This window comes from Sporothrix schenckii (assembly GCF_000961545.1).
Source record: "Sporothrix schenckii 1099-18 chromosome Unknown Cont49, whole genome shotgun sequence".
Classification (NCBI taxonomy): domain Eukaryota; kingdom Fungi; phylum Ascomycota; class Sordariomycetes; order Ophiostomatales; family Ophiostomataceae; genus Sporothrix; species Sporothrix schenckii.
The window spans coordinates 2,859,891-2,885,222 of NW_015971150.1; the positions used below are offsets into that span (position 1 = coordinate 2,859,891).

The 25,332-nt window shown below is 54.9% G+C and overlaps 9 protein-coding genes across 9 annotated transcripts; 3 read left to right on the top strand and 6 right to left on the bottom strand.

Annotated features, from left to right (window-relative positions):
* Positions 1–2,549: 2,549 nt before the first annotated feature.
* Positions 2,550–3,714, bottom strand: SPSK_10968 (uncharacterized protein; the record flags this gene model as incomplete). Its single annotated transcript, XM_016737189.1, has 3 exons — positions 2,550–2,623; positions 3,074–3,283; positions 3,696–3,714. The coding sequence occupies 3 exons, from the start codon at positions 3,712–3,714 to the stop codon at positions 2,550–2,552; spliced, it is 303 nt and encodes a 100-aa protein (XP_016583442.1).
* A 384-nt stretch (positions 3,715–4,098) lies between these two features.
* SPSK_05646 (uncharacterized protein) lies at positions 4,099–4,551 on the bottom strand (the record flags this gene model as incomplete). Its single annotated transcript, XM_016732388.1, has 2 exons — positions 4,099–4,404; positions 4,492–4,551. The coding sequence occupies 2 exons, from the start codon at positions 4,549–4,551 to the stop codon at positions 4,099–4,101; spliced, it is 366 nt and encodes a 121-aa protein (XP_016583443.1).
* Positions 4,552–4,974: 423 nt separating this feature from the next.
* SPSK_04818 (uncharacterized protein) lies at positions 4,975–9,327 on the bottom strand (the record flags this gene model as incomplete). Its single annotated transcript, XM_016731581.1, has 1 exon — positions 4,975–9,327. The coding sequence occupies one exon, from the start codon at positions 9,325–9,327 to the stop codon at positions 4,975–4,977; it is 4,353 nt and encodes a 1,450-aa protein (XP_016583444.1).
* Positions 9,328–11,796: 2,469 nt separating this feature from the next.
* On the bottom strand, positions 11,797–13,320 carry SPSK_05237 (ubiquitin-like 1-activating enzyme E1 A; the record flags this gene model as incomplete). Its single annotated transcript, XM_016731987.1, has 2 exons — positions 11,797–13,130; positions 13,200–13,320. 2 exons carry the CDS (start codon positions 13,318–13,320, stop codon positions 11,797–11,799), a joined length of 1,455 nt encoding a protein of 484 aa, XP_016583445.1.
* Positions 13,321–14,932: 1,612 nt separating this feature from the next.
* SPSK_05104 (uncharacterized protein) lies at positions 14,933–16,869 on the top strand (the record flags this gene model as incomplete). The annotated part of the gene is made up of 2 exons (XM_016731855.1): positions 14,933–15,798; positions 15,882–16,869. 2 exons carry the CDS (start codon positions 14,933–14,935, stop codon positions 16,867–16,869), a joined length of 1,854 nt encoding a protein of 617 aa, XP_016583446.1.
* Positions 16,870–18,140: 1,271 nt separating this feature from the next.
* Positions 18,141–18,948, top strand: SPSK_05520 (translation initiation factor 6; the record flags this gene model as incomplete). Its single annotated transcript, XM_016732264.1, has 2 exons — positions 18,141–18,175; positions 18,243–18,948. 2 exons carry the CDS (start codon positions 18,141–18,143, stop codon positions 18,946–18,948), a joined length of 741 nt encoding a protein of 246 aa, XP_016583447.1.
* A 388-nt stretch (positions 18,949–19,336) lies between these two features.
* SPSK_05666 (uncharacterized protein) lies at positions 19,337–19,748 on the bottom strand (the record flags this gene model as incomplete). Its single annotated transcript, XM_016732407.1, has 2 exons — positions 19,337–19,559; positions 19,720–19,748. The coding sequence occupies 2 exons, from the start codon at positions 19,746–19,748 to the stop codon at positions 19,337–19,339; spliced, it is 252 nt and encodes an 83-aa protein (XP_016583448.1).
* A 1,309-nt stretch (positions 19,749–21,057) lies between these two features.
* On the top strand, positions 21,058–23,469 carry SPSK_04990 (uncharacterized protein; the record flags this gene model as incomplete). Its single annotated transcript, XM_016731747.1, has 1 exon — positions 21,058–23,469. The coding sequence occupies one exon, from the start codon at positions 21,058–21,060 to the stop codon at positions 23,467–23,469; it is 2,412 nt and encodes an 803-aa protein (XP_016583449.1).
* A 564-nt stretch (positions 23,470–24,033) lies between these two features.
* SPSK_05440 (uncharacterized protein) lies at positions 24,034–25,006 on the bottom strand (the record flags this gene model as incomplete). The annotated part of the gene is made up of 3 exons (XM_016732186.1): positions 24,034–24,199; positions 24,277–24,660; positions 24,720–25,006. The coding sequence occupies 3 exons, from the start codon at positions 25,004–25,006 to the stop codon at positions 24,034–24,036; spliced, it is 837 nt and encodes a 278-aa protein (XP_016583450.1).
* Positions 25,007–25,332: the final 326 nt, after the last annotated feature.

The window sequence follows — 25,332 nt, forward strand, 5'->3', positions numbered from 1 at the left end:
GCCGCTTGATCGCTTGCTCGGCTGACCTGACGAAGGAGACTGACCCAGTGTCATTTCATTTTGACAAGGCTCCATCCGTACCACCCCTCTTGTCCATCTGGCCCGCCAACATACGACATACAACATACATACGCCGTAATATACAGAGTCCTTTGTCTCGTAACGGGATAGCCAACGGGCAGCACGTCGCCGTGTTTGGCGGTCGAATGCCGTGCTTCGTACGGCGTTCTTTGCAAGTCGTTCGATCCCCGATGCTCTCTACCGTGCCCGGCTGCCCGCGGACGAGGCCATTTCTGTGCGCCTTCTAAACTCATGTCGTCGGTCCCGTGGGTTGGGTTCTGACGACCGGAGCGAATTGAAATTGAACTTCCGAATCGAGGTATATTTTGCGTCTGTCCCAAAACTCCCCGTTCCCAAATCCCAAGCTCGCACGATCCCAGCTTGTTCACTCGACGTTTTACCTAAATTGGTAGCACCGAGCCCCATAAGAAAATAGAATAAAAAGACAATCGGCCAGATACTGAGGCAATACTGGGCCGATTGTTGCCCCTTCTGCTGGGGCCACAACTTCTGGAAACAGAGAAGCCTGAAAAAGGAAATAATAAATATATATATTTTTGTAAAGCGTGAATGTATGAATATACAAGATGTTAGAAACGGCCCAAGAAAGGAGGGGCATGCTCGGCACACGAAAAAGATCATATTGAAGCTGAGGAGAGGTATACAGGCAATGTGTGGACACGCCTGTAAGACGGTGCAAGAGTGGTCCGGCCTCTGGACAGCGTCGAGCATTGGGAGCTGACGGACGAGGACGAGCAACGGGTGCAGGTGGATATCCTATTGCCCCGACACACAAACAGGGTGACTTTTTTGCTGCGGTGCAACGACAGCAGAGTGTGCAGGGGATGAAGAGGGAAACTAAGAACACGTACATCGTAGTGGACAGGGCACGGCATAAGGGAAAAGGTGCAGACCAGAAACAAAGGCGGTGCAATGAACACGGGGATGCCTGCTGGATGGGCATGCGACGTGTGGGTAGAAGGACTTTATTTTATTTTATTCTATTATGTTCTTTTTAGAAAAAGGCATGCAGTTCGGAATCCTGCAGAAAAGACGGTTATACGCATGCAAAGGCGGGCATTGAGGGTATAAAAACACGCACTTGCACAAGAAAAGTGAAGGATTTTTTTACTGTACAGCGACAAGAGTGGATGGGAAGAGAAAAACAAAAACGTCGGGGAACGAATCCTCAAAAGATGACATATTTCGACCCGCAGATTGTACAACTCACCACATCAAACTGGAAGAAAAAAAAACATAAACAAGCCCTGCGAGGTGAGGATAAACCACAAGAAAAACGAGGGGCGTGCATCGATCAGAACATTAACGTATCAAGACGGCCTTTGGACCTCCCTGCTCGTATTCACTGCGAGGGAAAAGAAAAAGGAAAAGAAAAAGAAATTAAATAAATAGGAAGCCCACCCAAAAGAAGCAATACGAGTACTGGATCTTGGGCATGAACAAGAGGGGTTGTGGGTTGTTCGATGAACGAGTGCAGCGAAGGCTCTGATTTTAGCATACAAAGGAGTTCATGGCCATCTCTCTACGCCGTTGTATTAACCATCGTCTTCATCTCCTTGGCTCGCGTTTCCTCTTCCTCCCTATTTTACAAAAGAATCAGTAAAACTACTAGTTTATCTCGCTGCAGCAAACTCAACGAGCTCTGGTCTTTCTTTTCTTTTCCCATGTTCTTCTTCGCCCCCGCTTTCTCGCCATTTTTTCCCTGTTCTCTCTTATGCATGCACGTCGATAGTGCGTCAAAAGAGTACTGGAAAAAGAAACGAAAAATGCTACCGGAAGCCATCCGCAGCGTTTCTTCTTGTTTCTCGCTTTGACCAATTTTTTTGGTTTAAAAAAATGCATTTGTCCGGACCAATCTTCTCTGCGCAAACTAAAACAACAAACGAATTATTTATATCTTCCCACTCACATCGTAGGGACTGCCCCGAACTGGGCCCGGATCACGTATGGCAGACATTTTTCTACCAATAATGATCGTATGTTGAAATGCCTTTTAGGATGCCCTTTCTTCCTCTTCTCCTCCGATAATCTCTTTTTATCCCGAAGCACCGTAAGACCATTTTGTACGGTCAACTTGTGGTGTGACTGCGATTACCTCAACGCAGCATAGGCCCTCCTGTCCTGCGCATTTCGCTTGCTTGCAGGGGACAAAGGGACAACGTAGCGTCCTGCTCACCCAATTTGTTGTTCCAATACACACACACAGCGGGAGCTTGCACTAGCACGATTGCACCCGTTTGCAACTGTTTGAGTCTGTCGTAATACGTGTCTTCGTCATACGTGTCTCCGTAGTACGTGTCATTGTGGTCTACCGGAACACGGGAGGACAACAAGCCGTGCAAACAAACGGACCCGGCAGGGTCGACTGGGTAGGAAAAGAGACAGAAGAGGCAAAATGACGTAAAAAATACGGAGCACCTTTGAATAGGTTTTGCCATTCCGGGATCTGCGGCTGTGTCTGGACGGTTCTACATTGTGAGAGCGTTTGATATCGAGTGTCCTTCTTCCTTGCCCTGCTGGGTGGGCTGCAAACCCGACATTACTGGTAAACATGGGTGGGGGAAGGGGAGGGGGGAGGGGAGGGGAGGGTCTCTCTCTCTCTCNCNTCNNNNTCNCTCTCTCTCTCTCTCTCTCTCTTCTTCGTTCTTCGTTCGTTCGTTCGTTCGTTCGTTACGTTACGTTCGTTACGTTACGTTACGTTACGTTACGTTACGTTACGTTACGTTACGTTACGTTACGTTACGTTCGTTACGTTACGTTACGTACGTTCGTACGTTACGTACGGTTACCGTTACGTACGTACGTACGTACGTACGTACGTACGTACGTACGTACGTACGTACGTACGTCGTACGTACGTACGACGACGTACGACGAGACGACGACGACGACGACGACGACGACGACGACGACGACGAGACGAGAGTAGTAGTAGTAGTAGTAGTAGTAGTACGTACGTAGTACGTACGTACGTACGTACGTACGTACGTACGTACGTCGTCGTCGTCGTCGTCGTCGTCGTCGTCGTCGTCGTCGTCGTCGTCGTCGTCGTCGTCGTCGTCGTCGTCGTCGTCGTCGTCGTCGTCGTCGTCGTCGTCGTCGTCGTCGNGNGNGNGNGAGAGAGNGNGNGNGNGNGGGNGNGNGGGAGGGGAGGGTCGTCTCTCTCTCTCTCTCTCTCTCTCTCTCTCTCTTTCTTTTCTCCCTGTTTGGCTTTAGTGGTCATGGTATATTGCTTTTGCCGGAAACAGTACCTTGCCATGTACTGGTCTTGGGTAGCACTTCCTGATGCAACGCCGTAAGAGAAGGGAACAGAGGTTGGCAAAAAGAAAGGAGAGGGAGACGGGAAGAAAAGGGACTAAGCAAATGCAAACAATGGGCACAACGAGATGCACCCAACAAAACGACCAACAAGCCAGAAGACAAAGAGAAGCGCCCAGAAGCAGCCAAAACGAAACGAGACAAAACACACGAGGCAAGAGGCAGAAGCAAAAGACAGCGAGCTATGTAGGGCAGGCAGCTGGACACGACTGGGAAGGCAACGCATAAAAAGAAGCATGTCCAGGGGAGGCAAAGTAGAAGTAGTTCAGGACCAGCCCCTTTCAGAGATAGTAGACCAGGTCTGGCTTTAAACATCTTTGTGTGTGTGTATCGCCATTTGCTTTTTCCTGGAAGGTTGCCTTTCGTTTTCTTTGCTTCGTTGTCATGGGGGAAGGGGTCGTTTAAAGAAACTTACAGGTTCGTAACGTTTTGCTCAATGTTCAAGAGTACGTGAGATCACAACTCAATAACACAGAAACCTTCAATGGTGATAAATGACTGTACAGTAAATACAAAACGCAATGGAAACAACCATGCAAATAATACACAAAAGAAAGACAAAAAGAAAGAAAAACAACCCCAATATCCATCCTATCTGGACTTTTGCTTTGCGCCAAATATGTCAAATATTTCCCGTCGTCTCCTCTAAGACACGAGACCGTTTTTTCTCGTATTGTTCTCACCACCGCCTCTCCCTCTTCAGTCCGCCAGGCCGGCCTGCTTCACGAGACCGTAGAATAAGCCGCGGCTCGAAATCAGCTCCTGTGGCGTGCCAAACTCGGCCACCTCGCCACGCTCGAGCACGACCACGCGGTCACTGTCCAGGATCGTGTTGATGCGGTGTGCCACCGTGATGATGGTGCGGTTGGCAAACAGCGGCGACCGCAGCGTCGCCTGCAGCATCCGGTCCGTCTCGACGTCCACCGCAGCCGTGGCTTCGTCAAGCACCAGGATGTTGGACGGCGTCAATAGCGCACGCGCCAGCGACACCAGCTGGCGCTGGCCCTGGGATAAGTTGGAGCCTAAAGTGTGGGTTAGCAAAGAAGGCCAAAGTAAAAGAGAAAAAGAAAAAGGAGCGCAACAACAAGATACAGGAACGCAACCGCAGGCACAACATCTGCGCTCGTAGATGCTCGCTGCACTGCCCGCCATTGTCGTATCACTTCAGAGTGTCACACAAAGTCACTGTCTCTTGCTCTGTACTCCCTTTGGTCTCCACCCACGTCCACTCCAGTTGTGTCGTGCACAATCTTGACACACACCCTGTTTTGGTATGTCCAATTTTTGTGCCGCATCCCCCCGTTCTTTTAGGCATGTCCGCTGGGGCGTAACGTGCAGAAAAGACGGTGACGCCATGCTCGCACAACAGGATGTCGCTGCATCCTTTATGAAGTCATATGCCCCGTAAGACCAACCCCCGTAGACAGACAGGACGGGTCGGGAAGAGAGGCAAGGGAGGCGTTGAGACGCTGGATCGTTGGGACGTTGGGGGCGACCAGATAGAAAGAACGACAAAAAATAGGCGAATGACAAAATAAAACAAAAATAAGCAACGGCAAAAGGCCAAAAACACCTCTACTTACCTCCTTCGTTAATCTTGGCCTCGAGGCCACCGGCCATGGAGGACACATGGTCCTTGAGCCGGGCGTGCTCGAGAACGGTCCAAAGTTCCGTGTCGTCATGCACATGGGCCGGGTCCAGGTTGTCACGGACTGTGCCCTCGAAGAGTGCTGCATCCTGAGGGATAATTGCCAGCCGACGCCGTAGGTCCAGCAGGCCGATTGTCGATGTGTTGAGATCATCAAGCCGGATGTGGCCCGTGTCCGGCTCAATGATGCGGAACAGCGCCAGCGTCAGAGACGACTTGCCGGCGCCCGTCCGGCCTACGACGCCAATCTTTTCATGCGGCTTGATGTCGAGGCTGATGTTCTTCAGGACAAGGTCCAAGCCCTCGCGGTAGCGTGCGCTGTAGTTGCGGAACTCCACCTCGCCGTGCGCCGGCCAACTGACTGGCGGGCGGTTGCGGTGGATAATCTCGGGCGCCTCGCTTGGCAGAGCCGCGTACTCGAGCACGCGCTCCACCGAGACAATGTTGGTCTCCACCTCGACCGACTGGCGCACGATCCAGTTCAGCGACGTCGTGATCTGCAGAGCGTACGACATGGCCAGACCAACCATACCTTCATCCAGGCCGCTGTGGTTGGCAACCGAGATGACCGCGAAGCCGGCGGCCGCCAGGATGACAATGGCGCCGATGAACTCGAGGCGCACCGCCAGCCAGCGGTTGGAGCTGACGGACGGGTAATAGGCACGCAGGTTGGCATCCATGCGCCACTCGTTCTCCAGCTCGAAGCGCGGCTGCTGCCGGTACGCACGAATCGTCTGCACACCGCCCAGGGACTCCTGGAAATGCGCGTAGATGGGAGAGCGCGAGACGCTGTCGAGCCGCTTGAGTTCGCGGGACGTGTACAGGTAGTAGCGCTGGATGAAGACGTACATCAGGCCGAGCGGAACAATCAGGGCCACAAACGCCGGTGTCGTAACAGAGATCACAGCGAGCGTGAAGCCCGAGCGGGACAAGTTGACAAACAGCATATTGAACGTCCGCGCGAGAACCTCGTCAACACGGTAAATGTCGCTCGAGAAACGGTTCAGAATGCGGCCAGCGGGCGTGACGTCGAAAAAGGACATGGGCGAGCGGAAAATGGCCTTGGCCATGCGCTCGTGCAGCTTGCGTGACGCCTCAATCGAGCAGAAGATCCAGAGGATGAGCGTCTGCGCCACGGTCAGCAGTGCCGAACCGATGCCAAAGGCAAAGTAAATGCCAATGTACTTTCCGACCTGCGAGTTGGTGCCGTCCTTGAGGTTGTGGTCTGCCCACTTCTTCAGCCAGTAGTTGGCGCCCAGGCTGACGAGCTGGGACGAGACCAGGGCGGTAAGATAGACAATAACGGCGAACAAGTTGTTGGTCTTGGCGTATTCCAGGTACACCTGCCACTTGACCTTGCCCTGCTCACTGTGCTCTTTGGCCTGCTTGGTCTTGCTGCCAGCAGCCTCCTCGTCGGTAAGCTTGCCGCGCGGCCCGTGGAAGCTGGCCGCGCTGGCACGGCGCAGTGTAGCCATGCTTTCGGTGCGCGCCTTCTTAGGCGAGATAGACGTCGGACCGGGCTTGATGCTCTGAAGGGCAGCGAGGCCCTCCTGCGCCTCTTCAATTTCGTCGTCCTTGAGAGGGGTGCCGGGGTCAATGACAGTCGAGGTCTCGCTTTCCGAATCGGTGCTCGAGGACGAGCCGGTGGCACCGGCCGACGACGGGCCCGACTCAGATTGGTTGGCCGTCTTGATGAGGTCGTGAACGAGGCCCTTCATGGCAACGAGCTGGCGGTAGGTTCCATTCTCGACAATCTCGCCGTCGCGCAGCATGTAGATGGAGTCGGACTCGAGCAAGACGGGAATCGAGTTGGTAGCAAGAATTCGCGTCTTCGAGCGCAGGAGACCCTTGGGGCCCAAGACATTGTTGATCAGGTGGCGGCCGACATGCGAGTCGACAGCAGACAGCGAGTCATCGAGCAGGTACACGTCGGCGCGAGCGTAGACGGCACGGGCAAGCGAGACACGGGCCTTTTGGCCGCCAGACAGCGAGATACCGCGCTCCCCGACAACGGTCTCGTCACCGTCCGGCAGCTGGGTAAAGTCGTCGATCAGCGCACAGGCCCGGACGGTCTGGTCGTAGAATTCGGCATCGAAGCGGTAACCAAAGACGATGTTCTCCTTGACGGTGGCATTCATAATCCAACTCTGCTGCGCGACGTAGGCTACGGTGCCGGCGACCTGCACCTCGCCGTTGACCTTGTACAAGTCGCCCAGAATGCTCTGTAGAAGCGAGGACTTGCCGGCACCAACGCGGCCGATGACGCACGTGAGTGAACCCTTGTCGGCGGAGAAATTAATGTCGGTGAGCACGTTCTTGTCCTCGTGGCGGTTCCACGAGAAGTTGCCATTGCGGATCGAGACGGACTCCTCGCCGATTTCCTGAGCGGCGGGGCGGGTCACAACAGCGTCGGACTGGACCTCTTCGGCCAGAAAGAAATCCGTCAGACGAGCCACGGCAACACTGGCCTCAACAATGGAGGTGATGACCATGGGCAGCACAGCCAGCGGGAATGACAACAGGTTGAACAGGGCCAGTGCAGGGAAGATGATCCCCGTGGTGAGAGGCTCGTCGCGGGTCAGGACAAAGGACGTGAAAGTTATGCACGACACGAGGAAGGGCGTCGTGTTCCACATGAACGTGGCACCAGCCTGAGTGGCGCCGATGCGGCGCAGGTTCTTGAGCTCGAGATCGTTCCGGACGTAGTTGAGCTTGTTCATAAAGGCAGCGCCCCATGCGTAGAGCTTGATGCTCTTCATGTTGTTGATGATTTCGGCAATGAGACGGCTACGAGCGTCCTTGTTCTTCATCTGCTGTTTTTGCAGGGTCTTCATGGCACGGGCAATGAGACCGTTAAGCGGGATCATAACGATCATGATGGCAATACCCGCCAGCATGTTCCAGCCGACAAGCTGGTAGAGCGAGTACATGCAGATGCAAATCTGGAAGGGGGCAGACCATAGCTGGTGAGCAAACTGGGTCAAGTCCTGGAGACGCTGGACATCGACAGCCATGTAGTTGACAATGTCGCCGGTGGTCTTGGTAGAGCGGCCTTCGTTGGACAGCTTGAGGGCCTTGCGGTAGATGGAGGAGGTCAGGCCGCCCTTGATGCGCATGCCCGACACGAAGGTCAGCTGGAAGTACTGGTGGATCATGATGGTCTGGAAGGTAGCAACGCCAAACATGGCAAATGCGATGACAGCGCCCTGGATGGCAGGCTGCGGTTCGGGCGTCTTGTAGGACGCGACAAAGGCGATGAGGAAGCGCAGCAGCTGTGGCTGAGCAAAGGCCGAGAGATCATTGCCAATCTTGAAGAGAGCGGCCATGCTGTACGGCCCACCGTAGGCGCGGAAGGCGGCGATCCAGAGCGAAGGACGGGCCTTCTTCCCCACCTCGTGCTGCCATGCCTTCTCAAACGAGCTCCCCGTCTGCGAGGTGCGGTCCTGGGTCTCGAGGCCCCAGAGGTCTTCCTCCACCAGGTACTGGCTGTAGCCGTAGCGCATGAGTGGGGTCATCCAGCTGAACGTCAGGCGCGAGAAGATGGTGGCGTACTCGGCCGGGCACTCCTCGCCGTCCTCGAGAGCCTCGTAGGCGCTGGGCTTGTGGGGCGCGAGCCACTCAACGAGGAACTCGGCAATGGTCAGGCCAAAGCCGACGGAGTAGGTGACAAAGTAGGGCAGGTTGGTGCTGTAGATCTGCTGCGAGATGAGCGAGCGCAGCTTGACGGTCAGCGCCAGAACAAGCAGCAGCCAGTAGAAAAGCACGACACCGTTGGCATTGCGCAGGCGCGGGTGCTCAGCCCACTGGATGGCAAAGACAACGGCGAGCGAGAGGATGGTGACGACGGTGGTCCAAGGCCGGAAATCCTGGAACCAGACGTCTGGGAAGCTGAGGACCTGGATGATAAACTGAGCCACAAAGTCGGCAATGACGAGGCCGAAGAGCGACTGTTTAATCCAGAAGGTACCGTCCTTGGCCAGGCCGTTGGAGGGCTTCTTGGCCAGCAGCCACCATAGGGCCAGCGCACCAGCGACGATTCCAAAGACGGCAACGCTGGCGACGCCGACATCGAGGAAGCAAGGTGTGAAATCGTAGCGGAAGGGGCTCAGGGGACCCCAGCCCTCAACGTTTCGGCAAAAGGTTTGGTCGGCTTCGGCGGACGCGGACAAATAGTCGCTTCCAAGCTGCTTCTGGGGGCGGTAGCCGGAGAAGGAGCCGGACTGGGCCATGACCTTTTGGTCGTCGTCAAAGAAGATGGGGAACAAAGGCTGTTCCTCCATCGTGGCGGCTGTTGTGTTGCTCGTCTTATGTGTCGTCGTTGTCTTATCGTAGAATCGAAAAGTCGACCACGAATCTCCGGGTTCGGCAACCGGCAACGCCAACCCAGCCGACGGGGCGATAGGAAATACAGTCGTCGGGCGCACACCAAGGCTACACGAATTGTAGACGGCAATATGTAGACCCAGAGACGGCGTGCGTGCTGCTTGCCTATTGCCTCCTTTGCGGCAAAGTCAACCAGCTCGCGGAAGTCGGTCGGGTAAAGGATCGGCGGTCGGCACGGAGCTGCATGCGGGTGGGCAAAACGCAATTCTGTCTTACACTGCCGCTGAGACAGAGCACCGACGCAATTGGGCGGTGGTCCGGTGTTGGGGTTGTGTGAGGGAATGCCCAGGCCTGCGAGTGGGGGTTGGTGAAAACGGGAGACACAGAGGAACAAAAGGACGAGACAAGAGAACGAGAAAGGAGCAAAATAGACGAAAGAAAATAAAAATGGGGAACGTGCAAATAGAGCAGCTGCGAACGAGCTTCGGAGGTAAGAGCACAGCAAGGTACTTCGTACAGCGCAAACCGCAGGTACGACCGTGTTGAAATGAAAAGGCAGGCACCTCCGCTTTTCCTCTTTCACGCTGTAAGCTTTCTCACCTGCTTTTTTCTTGCCTTCTGCGAGGAAGTCGCACGGTGTTCGGCCTAGTTAGAGCCGCTAAGCCGAATGCGCCACGCGCTCCTCCAACAAGATTGCTGCTGCTGTAAAATATGGGGGCATTTCAATGCCGGCAGGTGCAGGTGGAGAGCGGATGACGACGTAAGCTTCTGTAATTACAGGAGGCATACTACTTACGGAGGGGCGCAAAAGCGTGGAAAACAGTGAAGTGGAAAGGGCCTAGAGGCGTAACTTACCTCACCGCCTTGCTTTATGTGGAGGGCGCGCATTATTAATCAACGCACGATGCCCACCCATCTCACCCATCTCACCCATCTCACCGCTGTTAGTGGTGTTAGCTGCTTTTTCTCCGATAAGACTCTGCAGAAGCAAGGCTGCAGCAGCCGACGTCAGTGGCTGCCTGCAGATGACCCTTAATGCAGCGAATGGCAAGCAACGAGTGACGAGTGACGATCGTATAATATGGAGTAAGTAGTGTAGTGGATGCAGGAACAGTGTGGGTAAGTTGTGAGTATTAGAAGGCCTGCTTCATAACGCAGACGGGAATTCTACAAAATCTTATATAAAAACAGTGCTCACGATGCGGCGTGCGAGGAAGGACATGGCTGTGAAAATGTGAATACAAAGAGCTGTGAAGAAGTGATAAAAGGAGGGGCTTTACAAGTGACTGTAAGCTGATGGTTGTGGCTGCGAAGTCGGAGGTGTGAGGCACGAACTGGACTACGACTTATGACTGGTTGAGTAAAGCCGGCGAAACAGTGAACGGCTTGCTATTTTTAGTAGAAATTAAAGGAAGTAGAACGCTGGGAAGGACGTTGCCACATAAGCGATTTCATGCGGCACAGGCGGTAAACTGAATCTATATTTTTATCAACATTTTTAAGTAATAAAAGGTTCAGGCCGACAAGTTACATTTATGGAGGCCGGGTTTGCAGTACGCCGCATGAAAAGCTGCACCAGGAATCAGACGGGGGAACTGCTCAGGTGACGGGAAACGGGATGGGGGTGGAGGGAGAGCGACGTCGTATGTATTTTGTGGCAAGACATTCAAGACCTTACTTGTATTAAGAATCTTGCTGTTGACGACACGATGGCTTTAAGAGAACGGTACATGAAGCAAGAATCCATTTCATTTGTTCTCACTTTTGTTAATTTACTTTTATTTGTGTCAAGGTGTACTTGGTAGATCCAATGGTTGCAATTATGGAGAATGACAAAGTCTGTCAATGTGAAGTGCCAAAAGATGGGCAAGCGCAAACTCTCAGTCTGATATCTTAGTCCGACAGAGTAAATTTGTACATCTTCCACGTTACTATGGGATCGACACGGTCTCGTATATGCCATGTTCCATAGATTTGTCTCTTTGTCGATATTTCCTGAGAAACCGCGTCGCTGTGCAGCGTTCGAGGAGTTTCGACTTCTGCTGCGTAAAACCATACCTTAACCGCATCTCATAAAGCTCCACGTTGAATTATCCTTGACTGGTCTCTCGATACCAGCCAGCATGCGAGTGGAACGTCTTCCATGAATTAGCTAGAGCTCCTACAGAAAGGGCCAAAGTCGGCCATCATCTGGTATGCCCATGCAGTAATGCCATGCCGGTCGTGCTTGTGACTGCCTATCTGTATCGCCTGGTGTCCAAACAATACTGAAAAAACAAAACCGGGGATGACCTCAACCTCGGCGATATTGATCGTCATGGTGATGATGGGCGACGGGCAAGGCGACAATAGTGAAAATTACGCCGCCGTGGACGGGGAGGTGGCGGCATCAGTTCGGACGAGGTTGGGTGCTGCATAGATCCGTCCTACTGGAGATTCTGAGCTGGTGTCTGTGCCTGTGCCTGTGCCTGTGCTAATTGCAGTGGCAGAGAAGGAGTCGCTACCGCTGCTGTTGGGCCAGAAGCAAGAGCCAGCTCGGCCGCCGGGTCGAGCACGACGCCGGTCGCCTCAGCCGCCGTCTCTGTTGCCGTCGACTTTGGTGCAGTGGACAGCTGCGCGTTGCCCAGGTCCATTTCCGGGTGCATCGCGTACACGGACGACTGCATGGTTGAGCCGTCAAACACCACCAGGTTTTGGATCGGCTGCTGTGTCTGCCCGATTGTGTTGATGACGTCCTGCGCAAGCTGGCCGCCCAGCACCGTCACGACAGGCGACGTCTCCCGCAACCCCGACACACTCTGCAAGAACTCGCGGATCTTGTCGGCGGTGACTGGCGGCGTGCCGAGTGCCTGCTGCTTTATGCTGACAAGCCCAATGTACTCGGAGCGGTCCTGGGCGTTGTTGGCGTCCGGCAAGCGGTAGTTCTCGACACTGTGGTTCTCCTGGAAGGCCCACAGAGCGCGCAGGCATGGCAGCAGGGGCGTGACATTGCGCAGGCGCCGTGCGACGCTCCGGATCGAAAACGGCAAAGGCGACGCGTCCGAGGCCAAGAGCCACGTCGAGTACACCTCTCGCTTTGTCACCGACTCCTTGGTCGCCGCCGCACCCTGCTCGCCCTCCACCTTGACGTCCACGATGGTCCGCGTGCGTGTCTCGTGGTCTCCGACCCTGGAGGCAATGTTGCCCCGCTCGCGCACAATCACAAAGTCGTGCTCGATGAGGTCGGCAAAGATGAAGCCAAACAGGCCGTACGAGCTGGCGGCGTAGAATGGGCGATTCTGGAGGCGCGTGGCCGTGTTGATGTAGTTGAGCACCTCTGGGTTGCGGTCTGTGACAATGACGAGGCTGAACTTGGCAAAGTAGTTGACTTGCTGAGCGCAGACATCGCGCTGCTCGGCCACCACGTTGACACGCGGGTTCATCGAGCTCAGCTGCTGGCTAGCGGCCACAGCGCGGTTCGTACCGACAACGGCCGCGGCCGCCGCCCGGTCAGCTGCCTGTCTCTGCTCCGATGTTGCGTCCGCTGGCACCACGTCGCCTGCCGATGGTGTTGCCAGCAAGAATTGCGAGCCCAGGTCCTCCTCTGTCACGTTTTCGTGGTCGGCGACCGTCAGCGAGCCGACACCGGCCAACACCAGGTTTTTGGCGATCTCGTTTCCCAGGCCGCGCATTGTGACAAGCAATACGTGGGCAGAGCGAAGCTTCTCTTGGGCCCGCATGCCCCAGAGGCGGATTTGACGGTCGTAGAGGGCGATTTCATCTGGCGGCATCCCGTTAGACAAATGCATCTACCGGTGCGTGCAGGCAATAGGCGCCACACTCGACTCACCTTCTGTCATGCCAGACCGGTTATCTAGGGCGGCAGCTGGCTGGCTGGGTCCAGTGGCGGCGGCGGCGGCTGAGTGCTGCCCTCCGTTCGCCCCAGCAGCTACTTCGCTATTGCCCACCATGATCGGTAAATGCGGTACGAATGTAGATGTGCGGCTGCGTATTATACCAATGATATGGTGAAGTTCGAGACGAGGTTGAATCAAAGTGAGGAAAATGCTGATGTGCTCGGCGATGAATCTGTTAAATGTTGGGACATCGAACCAATTGGAGCCAGGTAGCAGTCGTGGGGAATTGGGCAATTGTTGTAGGTTCGCTGGAGCGGTGTGTCGCGTGCACGCGTGAACGTCGTGTGAGGTTGAAGTGAGTTGTAGTTTTCCCTCTGGAAAAAGACGTGGAAGCTGTCTAGCCAAGCGCGATAGTGTTAGTCAGGTGCCCAGGGCGTGAATGGCTGCCGATGGTGCCTGCCCCGTGTAGACCATTTGTGTCGGGAACCGACTTCGACAGCCCATCCTTGATGTCAGGAAGGTGCGACGGCGACATATGCTCCCTTCAAGACATAGATTATGGACGTCAAGAAAGGCTCATATATGAACGTCGTATTATTTTAGCTCTTCAGGAACCCTCTTTCTGCCGGAATATTCTAATCATTGTTGGCCATGGTCCGCCTTTACCAGGTGACCCACGCTCGCTGCAGCTGCCCTGATAAATGGTTACCTTCATACTGTGCCTCCTCACATAAAATAGCAGTGCGCGCTTGTAGCCCATTACCAGCTCGAGCCTGCCTAGCAAGAAACAGACGGAAAGATGGTAAGAGCGCCTGGTCGGCTGGTTCAGTCCCAGGGTAGGCACACCACACCGTGGACCAGCACCCCCTCCTTCCGCAGCTGCCCATTCACTCACTGTGAAGAATACGCGGACTGACCCCCAAGCTGTGGCGTCTCGTCCATCTCGTACTCCACTTGGAAACAGCAGCACTGTCACTGTGCGCCTTGTCCAGTCCATGCAATGTTCGTTATTTGTGTTCCTTCCCTCATTTCGCCTTCGCCGCTCACAGCAACTCCTGCCCGACTCTGCATTGCCTCTTCCTTTTTCCTCCCTTGGCTGCTGCTATTACTAACTTTACCTCTCTTCAGCTTCTGTTTTCTCACTTCTTCTCTTCTCTCCTCGTTATTCTTTTTTCTGCCCCTACAACATAGACTCTTCTCTCACACGCGCCTTTTCCTCCGTCTAACAAACCCCTCTCACATGGCACCTACAGCTCGCTCGCAAACCTTCGACAACTCCGCACACTCTCCTCACCAGAGCAGCGTACATTTTCCGTTCAATCTTCGTGCTACCTGTACCCGCCCCGCAGAACATTGCCCTGCCTATTGACTTTCGATGGTAAGTTGTGGCCTGGGCAAACCCCCCTTGACTGACTTTGTTCTTCGGTTCTCATTTGTCCCACCGTTCTATGTGGCCCACGAGAAGGCACCAGTGCCCATTTACCGCACACCATTGCTTCTCCTCTCCTCTTGACCTCTCATCTTCCTTTTGTACTCTCACATCCACCTCTTATATCTAGACAACTGGGATCTTTGCAGCAGCTCTTGGCCGTGGACAGCCGTGCCTCGGATACTGCGAGATCGACTGGTTGCGCACCTACTGACTTTGCCGTCAACTATATTATAGTCTGCCAACCGCCCGCGCCGAAGCTCGAACAGGCAGCGTCCCGCATCTCCCAATGATTTCATGAGCCATCTTTTCCCTCACAACTCCTCGGCCTCCCCCCTCAATAACCGCAGCTCGTCGCAGGAGCCTGGTTTCCCACAGCCGGCACAGAACCATCCCAGAACACAGTTGACACAGAGCGGGCCGGCGTTGCCCCCATTGTTCGGTTTCCCAACGACGTCATCATCCCAACAGCTGCCTCCCCTCCGGGCACTCAATAGAAGTGCCCACGCACCGGCAGGTCCGCTGCCGCTTCCGCGCCGGTCACAGCAAACGCCTCTCTTTCCAAATCATCTACCCGCATCGCACGCCTTGAACAACAACGCCTTGCCGTTTGGTTTTCGCCTCGCCAACGACCGTCCACAGTCACCCCTGCACTCTGTCCTCGGCTCTCTCGACGAGATTGGCCACGACCTCGACTATGCAAATTCGCACTTACGGGCTCTTTTGGACATGCCAGCGCCTCCTGACCTACTAGATCAGCTACCACCCTCACTCTCGTCCACTTTTCCGCACACGATGGCATCACGCTCCAGCGGACCAGCCGGCAGCCGCCGTGAACCCTCGCGCTCCGAGGACAGCGGCCGCCTCAACAAACGGCGCAAACTCGACTCTGACAAGGCTGTTTCTTCACCGTTCAAGGGCTTCCGGTATGGTCGATACGGCCAAGTGGAGCCGGGTGCTCTCACGATGGAGATTGTTAGCTGCGACGGTGGCCTCTACTCCGACGGATCGTCGTATACCGCGGAAAATATACTCAAGAACGACAACTCGGTTTATTGCACAAAGGGAAACCGATGCAATATTGTGTTGCAGCACCAAGGCAGCACCACCTTCAGCCTCAAGGAGCTGATTATTAAAGCACCTGGAAGAAACTACTCATCACCGTATGTTTACTGATCCTCTTCTATTTCCGGCCCGCAGATATGCTTCCTTATTTCATTCAACTGACATGCCACCGCAACATAAGGGTCAAAGAAGGCATTGTGTTCCTTGCCATGACCAAGGACGAACTACTCAGGACCGATCAATACCAGTCGTTCGGGGTACCTACACCCACAACGTCTTTGTTTCACCATGTCAGCGGCTTTCGTTCGCGCGCTGGGCGGTCGACAAGGACAGGGTACTTGCATACCGGGACACAGCGCCGCGACGGAAATGACCATAACGGCGGCGTCAGTGATACTCCCATGGAGCAGATTTACGACCTGGCCCTGGACGGCTCTGACCATCGCATATCGTCGGCACATGCTGGATTTGAGTCATTGTCAAACCAGCGGACTTTCCATGTTCTCACCGAGTGCAGCGATGACGAAGACGACGACATGCCTGGTAGATCGGGACGCGATCGGGACGCCCGGGGTATGGGTTGGCGCGGAAATTCCGGCTGGAGTCCGACGCCGTTGCGCAACCGGGCTCGCAGACGACCACCCACCTATGACGATAGCACTCATCCAAGTGCTCATCTGACTTGGGATATAAACGCGAATTTGGCAGACGACGATGACGATGACGACTACACGGAACTCTACGACTTGGGCAACGCAACGATTTCATCCCCCGAGTCTCCACTAGACGAGGCTGACACGAGCCGGCCTCGCACGGACCACAGCCGCGACCGCGCCAACACTGATGACCGCAACGGCGAATCTTCCGAGTTTTACCCCAGCACCGCATTTTTCGAGGGCCGCAACAGAAATAACAATGACTCGAATAGTGCCGGTACTGATCTTACTTCGAGAAACGAACCGCCGTCTACTTTACAGCGCGCCGAGTTCCACATTGAGATGGATAAGAACAAGTGTACAATCCTGTTCGACCCCCCCGTGACCGCACGGTATATCCTGCTGAAGATGTGGAACCCACGCCAGGACTCGGCCGGTAACATCGACATTCAGGGTGTCGTGGCTAAAGGCTTCGCCGGGCCGCGCTACTTCCCTGCGATGGAGTTGCGTTAGAGTGGCTGGCGCGGTACTGTTGTGGTCCGGTATTATGGAATGCTTGTGCATCCTCCCTCACGTTTTACTTACTTCTTCTTCTTTTTCGCCTCTCCACATTTTCACGAAGGACATGAAGCACATGCATGGCACTGGGATAGCGTTTGCTTGGAATTGGGTATAATGCATGGGAATTTTCATAGGGATATGAGCGCGGTTCTCGAACCATGTGAGACGCAAGAGAACGGCGTATGCAACAAACGGTCCAATGAATGGCGTTTTGAATTCAAGTCCATATCGGAACATTGGCAGTCTTCAGGCCCATAACGTAACATATCTGTGACGAGAGCTAGCCTGCGACTCTTTGTGGATGCACCTACGGCCCGAGGTTCGTCTGAGCTTGTTCCTGGAGGTCCCGCTCAGCTGCAAAGTGTGCTGTTCGAGCGTATAGACGGTGAATTACTGTCGTAGATGTGTGTTTTACCTGCGAGGGGGGCCCGTATGCAGGTTTGGCTACCAAAGCCACCAATTTGCAGCCCAAACCTGGTGTGGAGCCAGCTCAGTCGCTTGCCGGTGGTAGTCATTATGAGTAGTAGTTGAGCCACGTACTGTGCCAGACCGCTAACTACGGCTCAGCCTCGTGTGAGTCACGAGGAAAGCACCATTTGCAGCAAAGACGCCAGCGATGAAGTCAAGAGGGAGTCACAAGCGGGCCTTCCCTACGTAAATGGGAGTTTAGGGTGGGCAGCAGCGGTGCTGCGGTGCTGTAGGGGCTTGGAGGAGGAGGGGTTAGCAGGTGGAGTGGTGGCGCTGTGTTTGTGTTTGTAAATACGCTAGTCCTAACTAGGTGAGGCGCAACTTCCTTTCCTGGCTTTTTTAACTTTTTTTGGGACCTGACAGGCTCGATAAGCAACATTTTGCTTTGTGTGAAAATTTCCCTTTGGTGTGTCGTGCCTTCCTGCTCTCGAAGCTGCCATGCCATTGGAAATCGAAACACAGACACCCTATCATTGCCACTTGCAAAATACATAACAGCGATTGATCCCACGAGCTTCCGACATCTGATCTTCCCTCTCTCGCTCGCTCTCTCTCATCTTTTATCCACAACAGCTTCGTCTCGTCTCCGGAACGCATAGTCGGCACGACCCCGCAAGAGAGATCCTACGGCTGAGCCTCCAACATCACAGCGCAAAGAGACTCGCAAAAGACCCCTCCTTTTGCACCACTTTTCCACCACTTTCCCACCCTCTACGACTTTCCCATAGCAAGCACACGAGCAGACCACAAGCATCATGGCGGTCCGCGCTCAGTTTGAAAACTCCAACGAGTAAGTGACGGCTGTATACTCTGGTCCCGTGCCGCCGGCCACTTGAAGTCCATGCTAATGCAGGTAGGGTTGGTGTGTTTTCCACCTTGACAAATGCCTATGCGCTCGTCGCCATCGGTGCGAGCGAGAACTTTTATAGCATCTTCGAGTCCGAGCTGCAGGACACGGTCCCCATCTGTCGCACAACAATTGCTGGCACCCGTATTGTCGGCCGGTTAACGGCGGGCAACCGCAACGGCCTACTCGTGCCCACCACCACGACGGACCAGGAGCTGCAGCACCTGCGCAACTCACTACCCGACTCCATCAAGATTCGCCGCGTCGAGGAGCGGCTCTCGGCCCTGGGAAATGTCATTGTTGCCAACGACCGCATTGCGCTGGTGCATCCCGACCTCGAGCGGGACACTGAAGAGATCATTGCCGACGTCCTCGGTGTCGAGGTCTTCCGGCAAACGGTGGCCGACAATGTGCTGGTCGGTTCCTACATGGCGCTGACCAACAACGGCGGCCTTGTGCACCCCAAGACGAGTGTGCAGGACCAGGACGAGCTGTCGAGTCTGCTGCAGGTACCACTTCTGGCTGGTTCCGTCAACCGCGGTAGCAGTGTGATCGGCGGCGGCATGGTTGTCAACGACTGGATGGCCGTGACGGGTCTGGATACGACGGCCACCGAGTTGAGTGTCATTGAGAGCGTGTTCCGGCTGGGCGAGGGCAATGGCCCGAGCAATGTCAACTCAACGCTCAAGGACACAATAGTAGAGTCTTTCTACTAGGCGGAGCGGTGTCCGAAGCGAGCAATGAAACAAACTGAAACTACGAAATACTATACAAAACAGGTGCAGACGTGTGTATCGAAGACATTGGGCTTTTACACGGTATTACGGGCAGTGGCGTCTCGGGCGTTTATTTTTTGCATCTTCATATCTACCTTTTCTAGAGCAATTATCTGTCATGTTGTGCCTGGCAAACCGAACTGAATTCGATTTTATAGCATTGCTTCCTGGCAAGGGCAGCACGCCACTCTCGCTTCTTCACGTCATCACACTGGAAGCAGGAGAGTGACTGAATGTTGACTGATTGTGTTCAAAACTGCAACAAAAACAAGGTGCTTTGAGGGTCATATTGTACCCACTCATCTGATATTACAAGATAGACACCTTTCTACGATGCCACGTTGTTGGCATATGACTGGAGAGACATGGTTGGCCTTGGCCCACTAAGAGAAACAACTGCGTAAGCAGCCGATATCACAAACGAGGTTCCGAGACACCCCGCGAGCTCGACAAATGATGGCCTTCCGTACCGCGGCTGTTCCGAACACGAGTGCTCGTCCGGGTGGATCCTCGTCGTGGCAGCATAGCATCCTCTAATGTACGTCGATGCCCTGTTCCCTGGAGGAACTATTGATCACATTAGGTCGACAAAGTACATTGGCAAAGCGTTCGTTGCAGGCACTACTTCCGGCCTACTACGCAAAGTATGAATAAAAGGTCAATATTTCATCACTTTCCCGGTTGGGCTGGAGTATACGTCTATCAACTCACCTCATCTCCTCTACTTGTCCGGCATACATCGTGGTCGCCGGCCCGTTTTGTTCTGTTTCATCTCTTTTGCCTTTGATAATCACGCAGCACCGGGATTTTTAAGGCCGCTATTTATTTTTCGTGTTATTTTACTCTCTTTTCTCCCTTTTTTATTCGTGTTCCTGACTTCTCCGACTTTGATTGATTCATTTCCTTCCATATCTACATGGTCGTCAGTCACAACACAAATGTCGACGATCCACGCCATCTGTTGTTGGCTGACAGGTGTCTGGATACGCTAAAACGAGTACGCTAAGAGCACGAAGTGCGCTACCTCCCGTAGGGCGCCGCTGCCTTCCGCCTTTGTTAGCGTGCTCCCCTGGGCAACCGATCCTCGCCCTTCTCGCCCAGTACTTTCGTTGGCTCTGTTGACATTGCGAACATGACCCTGGACGATTTTTGGCTCTATGTGGGAGTGCGACATACGTAATCCTGGAAGCGCGTCTCGTACAAAAAAAACCCTCTTTTGACTTTTGTCCTCGCATCCTGTTTTCTTCTTTGTGTTCATAGACAACTTTCTCGACCGCACCTTCCTCGCCCATCCTCTTTCCCCTCCCTTTCCTTGAGGCTGAGATCCGCCTCTTGCCGCTTTAGGAGCCGTGCGTTCATGCACTGACGCAGAGCCGTGCCGCACCTTTTCATACTTTGTAATTGTGTTTGGCCGTGTCCTGTCGCTTCTACCGCGATCTCTGTTCCGATTTGCTGCAGTCGCCCTCGTCAGCCAACCTTCGGGCCTGCAGTATCTGCTATCTTTCCTGGGCCATCCCACTCAGCCCTTATGCAAGATTGTTTACTACACTCGCTCAGAGCGACACCCAGCCTTTTCCTGGGAAAGCAACAACAAGCGGAGGCAAGAACGACCGCGTGGTTTCCCCGTCTTCACATCGCAAATCGACAACAAGAGAAAGAGCGACCACCTACCCTCCCCTGCCACTTCTCTTTTCTCTCGTCGGCCATATCTCTCTATATTACGCATCTTAAGACAGACTAGGAAGTCGCCTTATCCCATTTGTTTCAGCAAGCCAACGACCCCGGCCTCGGCCACACCTTCCTTGTTGTACCTGCCCTGCTCTACACCCGCCACGACAGACTTGACTTCTTCCATTCTTCCATCCCTCGTCGATCCACCGCCCCTATTTGTCGCCGCCTCACACTCTCGCTCTCGGTAGTAACTCTTTCACCCACGTCCTGCTGGCCAGCCGCTACGCATTAACTGGTCATGCTAAGCGGCCCACACCTCACCAGCAGACTCTCCAGCAGAATCACCGAACCGCAGCCTCTCCTCCGGCGTCGTCACCCATGTCGTCGACCATGAGTGTTTCGCCCTCCCCATCACCACGCATGCGACGCCCGCAGCAGCATGCTTCCCCGCTCGCAAACCGGTATAGGCAGATCGACGACGGCGACACGTACGACGACTACAACGGCTACGGAGCACAAGCAGCTCCGCCAACACCAACCGAGAACCGTGCGCGAGGCGGTGATCGTGGCGGCTTCTACCAAGGTTCACTCAACGACGGTCCAGGACCAGCAGCGCAGCAGACCTCGCTACGCCCTGCAGTCGATCCTTTGAGCCCTTCGTCTGTTTCTTCATCCCCGTACCAGCCTTATCAAGCACAAACACAGCATCATACCCCGTCACACATGCGTGCCCAGAGCTACAGCCAGGACTACAATCGCAGCAACAACTACGGCTACCGCCCCAGCTACGCCTCGACGAGCGGTGCCGGCTCGTCGTCCGCCACTCACACACGAAAGCTCAGCACCGGCAACCTCCGCCCGGTGCAGGAGTACCACAACGCCTTTGCCCATGAGGACACTGCCTACACGGCCTCTCCATCCGTCTCCGTATCACCCACCCTACCCCGGCCGCCGTCCACCTCGGCCTCGCCCGCGCACTCACCGACACCTTCTGCATCCTCATCTCACTTTGCCACTTTGTCTTCTGCCTCGCGCGCCTTCCTAGAGCATCGCCGTCAGCAGTCCATCCCGAATCTGCTGCCGTCGATCCAGTCCATCGGCAGGAACCTCGGCCGCGCGATCTCGCCTGACCGTTCTTTACGATCGTTCCAGTCACCCAGGCCGGCCATTCCCACCCACAAGGACGACGACTGTGCGAGCAGCGACGAGTACAGTAATAGTGACGGCGGCGGCGACGACGACGACGACTACAGTAGTGAAGACGAGGACGACAGCCGCCGTAACAGCGGGAACATGTCTTTTACGGGTGACAGGCGGCCAGCGAATAAAAGCGACAATTTGTATACAACCTACAAGGGCGGCAGCAGCAGCAACAGCAACAGCAATAACGTCAGCAAAAATCCGACTGACTCACCCTCCGCGGCGGGCGGGTTTTCAAATTGGCTATCGGGAGGTGCCAAGGCCACGAGCCCGGACCGGGCCGCATATCCCAAGTCGTCACGTACCACAACACCGGAGCCCAAAGTTTTAGATTTAATGCTACGAGGCGGACCGAGCAGTGGTGCCAGCCCGACGACTCGTAGAGCCATGTCCGTGGCCACCGATGCATCAGCAACACCAAGAAGCACCATAACGGCAGCAGCGTCGACTACCTCGCCCTCGCGCTTCTCTCAGCTCGCTACCTCCATGACAGCGACGCTTTCCCGCCTCACACAACAGCAGTCGCCTGCGAACCCACGTGCTCTCGCGACCGGTGCGTCGTTTGAGCAGGATGAGTTCTACACAATGGACCTGGACGCCGCCCTCTTTCCGTCTGGTCACCCTTCTGACCGGGACGCCTTTTCACCGTCCGCCTTTAAGAATCTGGAAACAAATGCTCTGGGTGCCCTGCGCCGGATGCAGGCCGCCTACCGGCAGCGTGCTGTTGCACACCACGACCTCGCTGCCGAAAAGAGCGTGCGCGACGAAGAGCTCGAAGAAGCGGAGACTCGTGCCCAGCACCTCAAAATGCAGCTGGAGGGCATGGCACGGCGGGCAGCCGATCAGCAAAAGGAGATGCAGGCTCTGATGGACGAGCTGGCGGCTGAGAAAAAGGCCCGCGCACAAGAACGCGCCATGCTCCTGTCCGGTCCGCCAACAACACCAACAGCCACGGCCACGGCGTCCATGGCATCCACCGTCTTGTCCGAAGACCTGGGCGTGGACGAAGCACAGCGTGATCAGAAGCAGCGTAACGCGTCGTGGCGCCGCCGCAGCCTCAAGTCCAACGGCAGCAGCTACGACGGCAACTGCAGCGAGGAAGAGGGCGAGATCAGCAGTGCCCTCGACGAGGACGAGAGGAGCAACAGTAGCAGTAGCGTGTTTTCGCGCTCGCGCAGTCCCACATTTACGCCGAGTATCAACCTCAGCCTCGACCACGCAGCAGGCGTCGATAACCAGCCACAGGTTGCCCACCCGCGTGTGGCGGCACTGGGCTCCGGTTCTGGCGGTTCCATGCGCGTGCCGAGCGGCAACCGTTCCGTGTCGTCCGCATCCACGGTGATGGTTGTCTCCCAGTTCCAGAAACTCATGAAAAATATGACGGCGGCTATTAAGGACGAGGAGCCCTCGGCCGATCGGCTGGGCAGCAGCAGCAACTGCCGCAACTGCCGCGGGGAAGACGTCAGCTTTGCCTGGAACACGGTCAGCGTTCTGCGAGACGAGAACAAGCATCTCAAGCAACGGGTCGGCCAGTTGGAGGTGGCTGTCGAGGGCGCCTTGGACATGGTTAACGGCGTCGGTCTTGACTAGGGTTGTGTTCCAGTTTTTCCTTCGCCTTCGTTTCAGCATCTCGCTTTATCATTGTTTTCTGAGCGCTTATAAATGGTTATTGTGTTTCCGGCTTAGGCTTATTTTCTCTACTTCATATTTTTCTTCTTTGTAGGTTTAGCCTGCCCCCAGGTCGGATGTACGACGGTATGAGACATAAGAAATAAATCACGGCCGATGAGTCCTTGCATATTCCTCATATAGGCTCTGGATGTATGCTTGTTATTTTAGAGGAAATAGCAGGATTTCGTTTGCAAGGTAGAGAAGCAAAAGATACGTGCAGTTATGCCGGAGCCAGGAAAACGAGATGCGGTCATATTATGCAGAGGCAAGGTACATCAACTACACGGTATATAAACCCTTAACCCAAGACACTCCTGCATGCCTGCTTCCCACAATACACTCGGCTCTATGAGTATTGCTCATTTTCTTTCATTCCGGCCACCGCCGCGTTCGTATGTACAATCGGTGTCGATGCTAATATGACAAACGGACTTTGCGTCCGGACTCTGTCGCCCTTCCTTGCCGCGCCCGTCGTATGCTGCTCTAGTGGTGCTCCTCGCCGTGGCCGTGGCCGTGGTCGTCTCCCTTAAGGAAGTAGTGCTCGTAGCCGCAGTACGCTGCAAACGCCACCGTCGCGATGCCCAGGCCGGGGAAGCCCGCCTTGAACCGGTTCCACCGCGAGAACTGGCCGCGGTACCGCCATGCCTCACTGTGCCTTGTTAGGACCAGGTGGACCCTTTTTTTTGCTTGATCGATACAGTTTCTTTGCTGCTCGGAATCACTTACTGCCGCTCCCACGGGTCGTACCGTGGCTGCCCGCTGGCCTTGCGAAAGGCGCGAATGTCGAAGCCTGTGATATTGGGCTCGGGACCGTGAGAGGCCCGTAGTAATCTAGTGATGGGAGAGCATCTGCGGTCAGCCAATTGGCCGTTCCAATCCCTTTTCTTCCCTGTTCCTCTCTTTGTCCACAGCTGTACCAGCGTATTGTCTCCCTTGTCGGCCTTTCTTTTCGTCGTCTGTCGTAGATCGAATGCGCGGGACTGTCGTTGGCTCACCTTGTTGGGTACATTGTGGTCAATTCGCTCGATCGACGAAGGAGCGTGTGTATGCCGAGTAATGAACGTGGATCTGTTGCAGCGGCAGGCGGGGGGATGGATGGGATCCGTCGTCCTTATGCCGTCGTGTGTGGTGATGCGATGGTCCGAAAACGAGTGCAGCACCAGACGCACGCAAAATAATCGACAGCCTCGGATTGGGTGGTTTCGTTTTTACCGCCCTCCCTTAAAGGTCGTTTTACCGCAACACGCACTGTCGTCCACTGAGCTACAGGCGGCCAAGCGCTACCACGTCGAGCCTTGTAACCCCACTTTATTTCCCATGGCAGCTCTCGGATTATTAGATACGCCGAGAGCGTTTGGCAGCGGTCGTCGCTTCCCTCCCACCCCATCGCTGCGAAAGGCTCAAAGGAAAGCGCCAATGACTGTGAGCCGTCTGCGCTGGCCATTGCTCCGTGCATTTTCTGGCACACCCCGTCTACACCTCAACTGCCCTTCCTCAACACAACAACCTCTCGTCATTCAAGACCTGCCCGGCTACAAACAGCGTTTCTCGTCTCGATTCCTTTGCTCGTTGCACCGATCACCCGACCGACGACACGACGGACGAGAATCCCTAGTTTTGCGTCGCTTCCTCAATTTTCGACGATATTTTGCTAGAAAGGTAAAGCGGCGTCGAATACACATCGTGTGTTTGCTAACGACCTTTTGCCCCAGACTTCTGGAGATGTGGCCGAGGAGGCGAGGTCTGTGCATGGTGGTGCTTGTCTTGGGAGATCCCAGTATC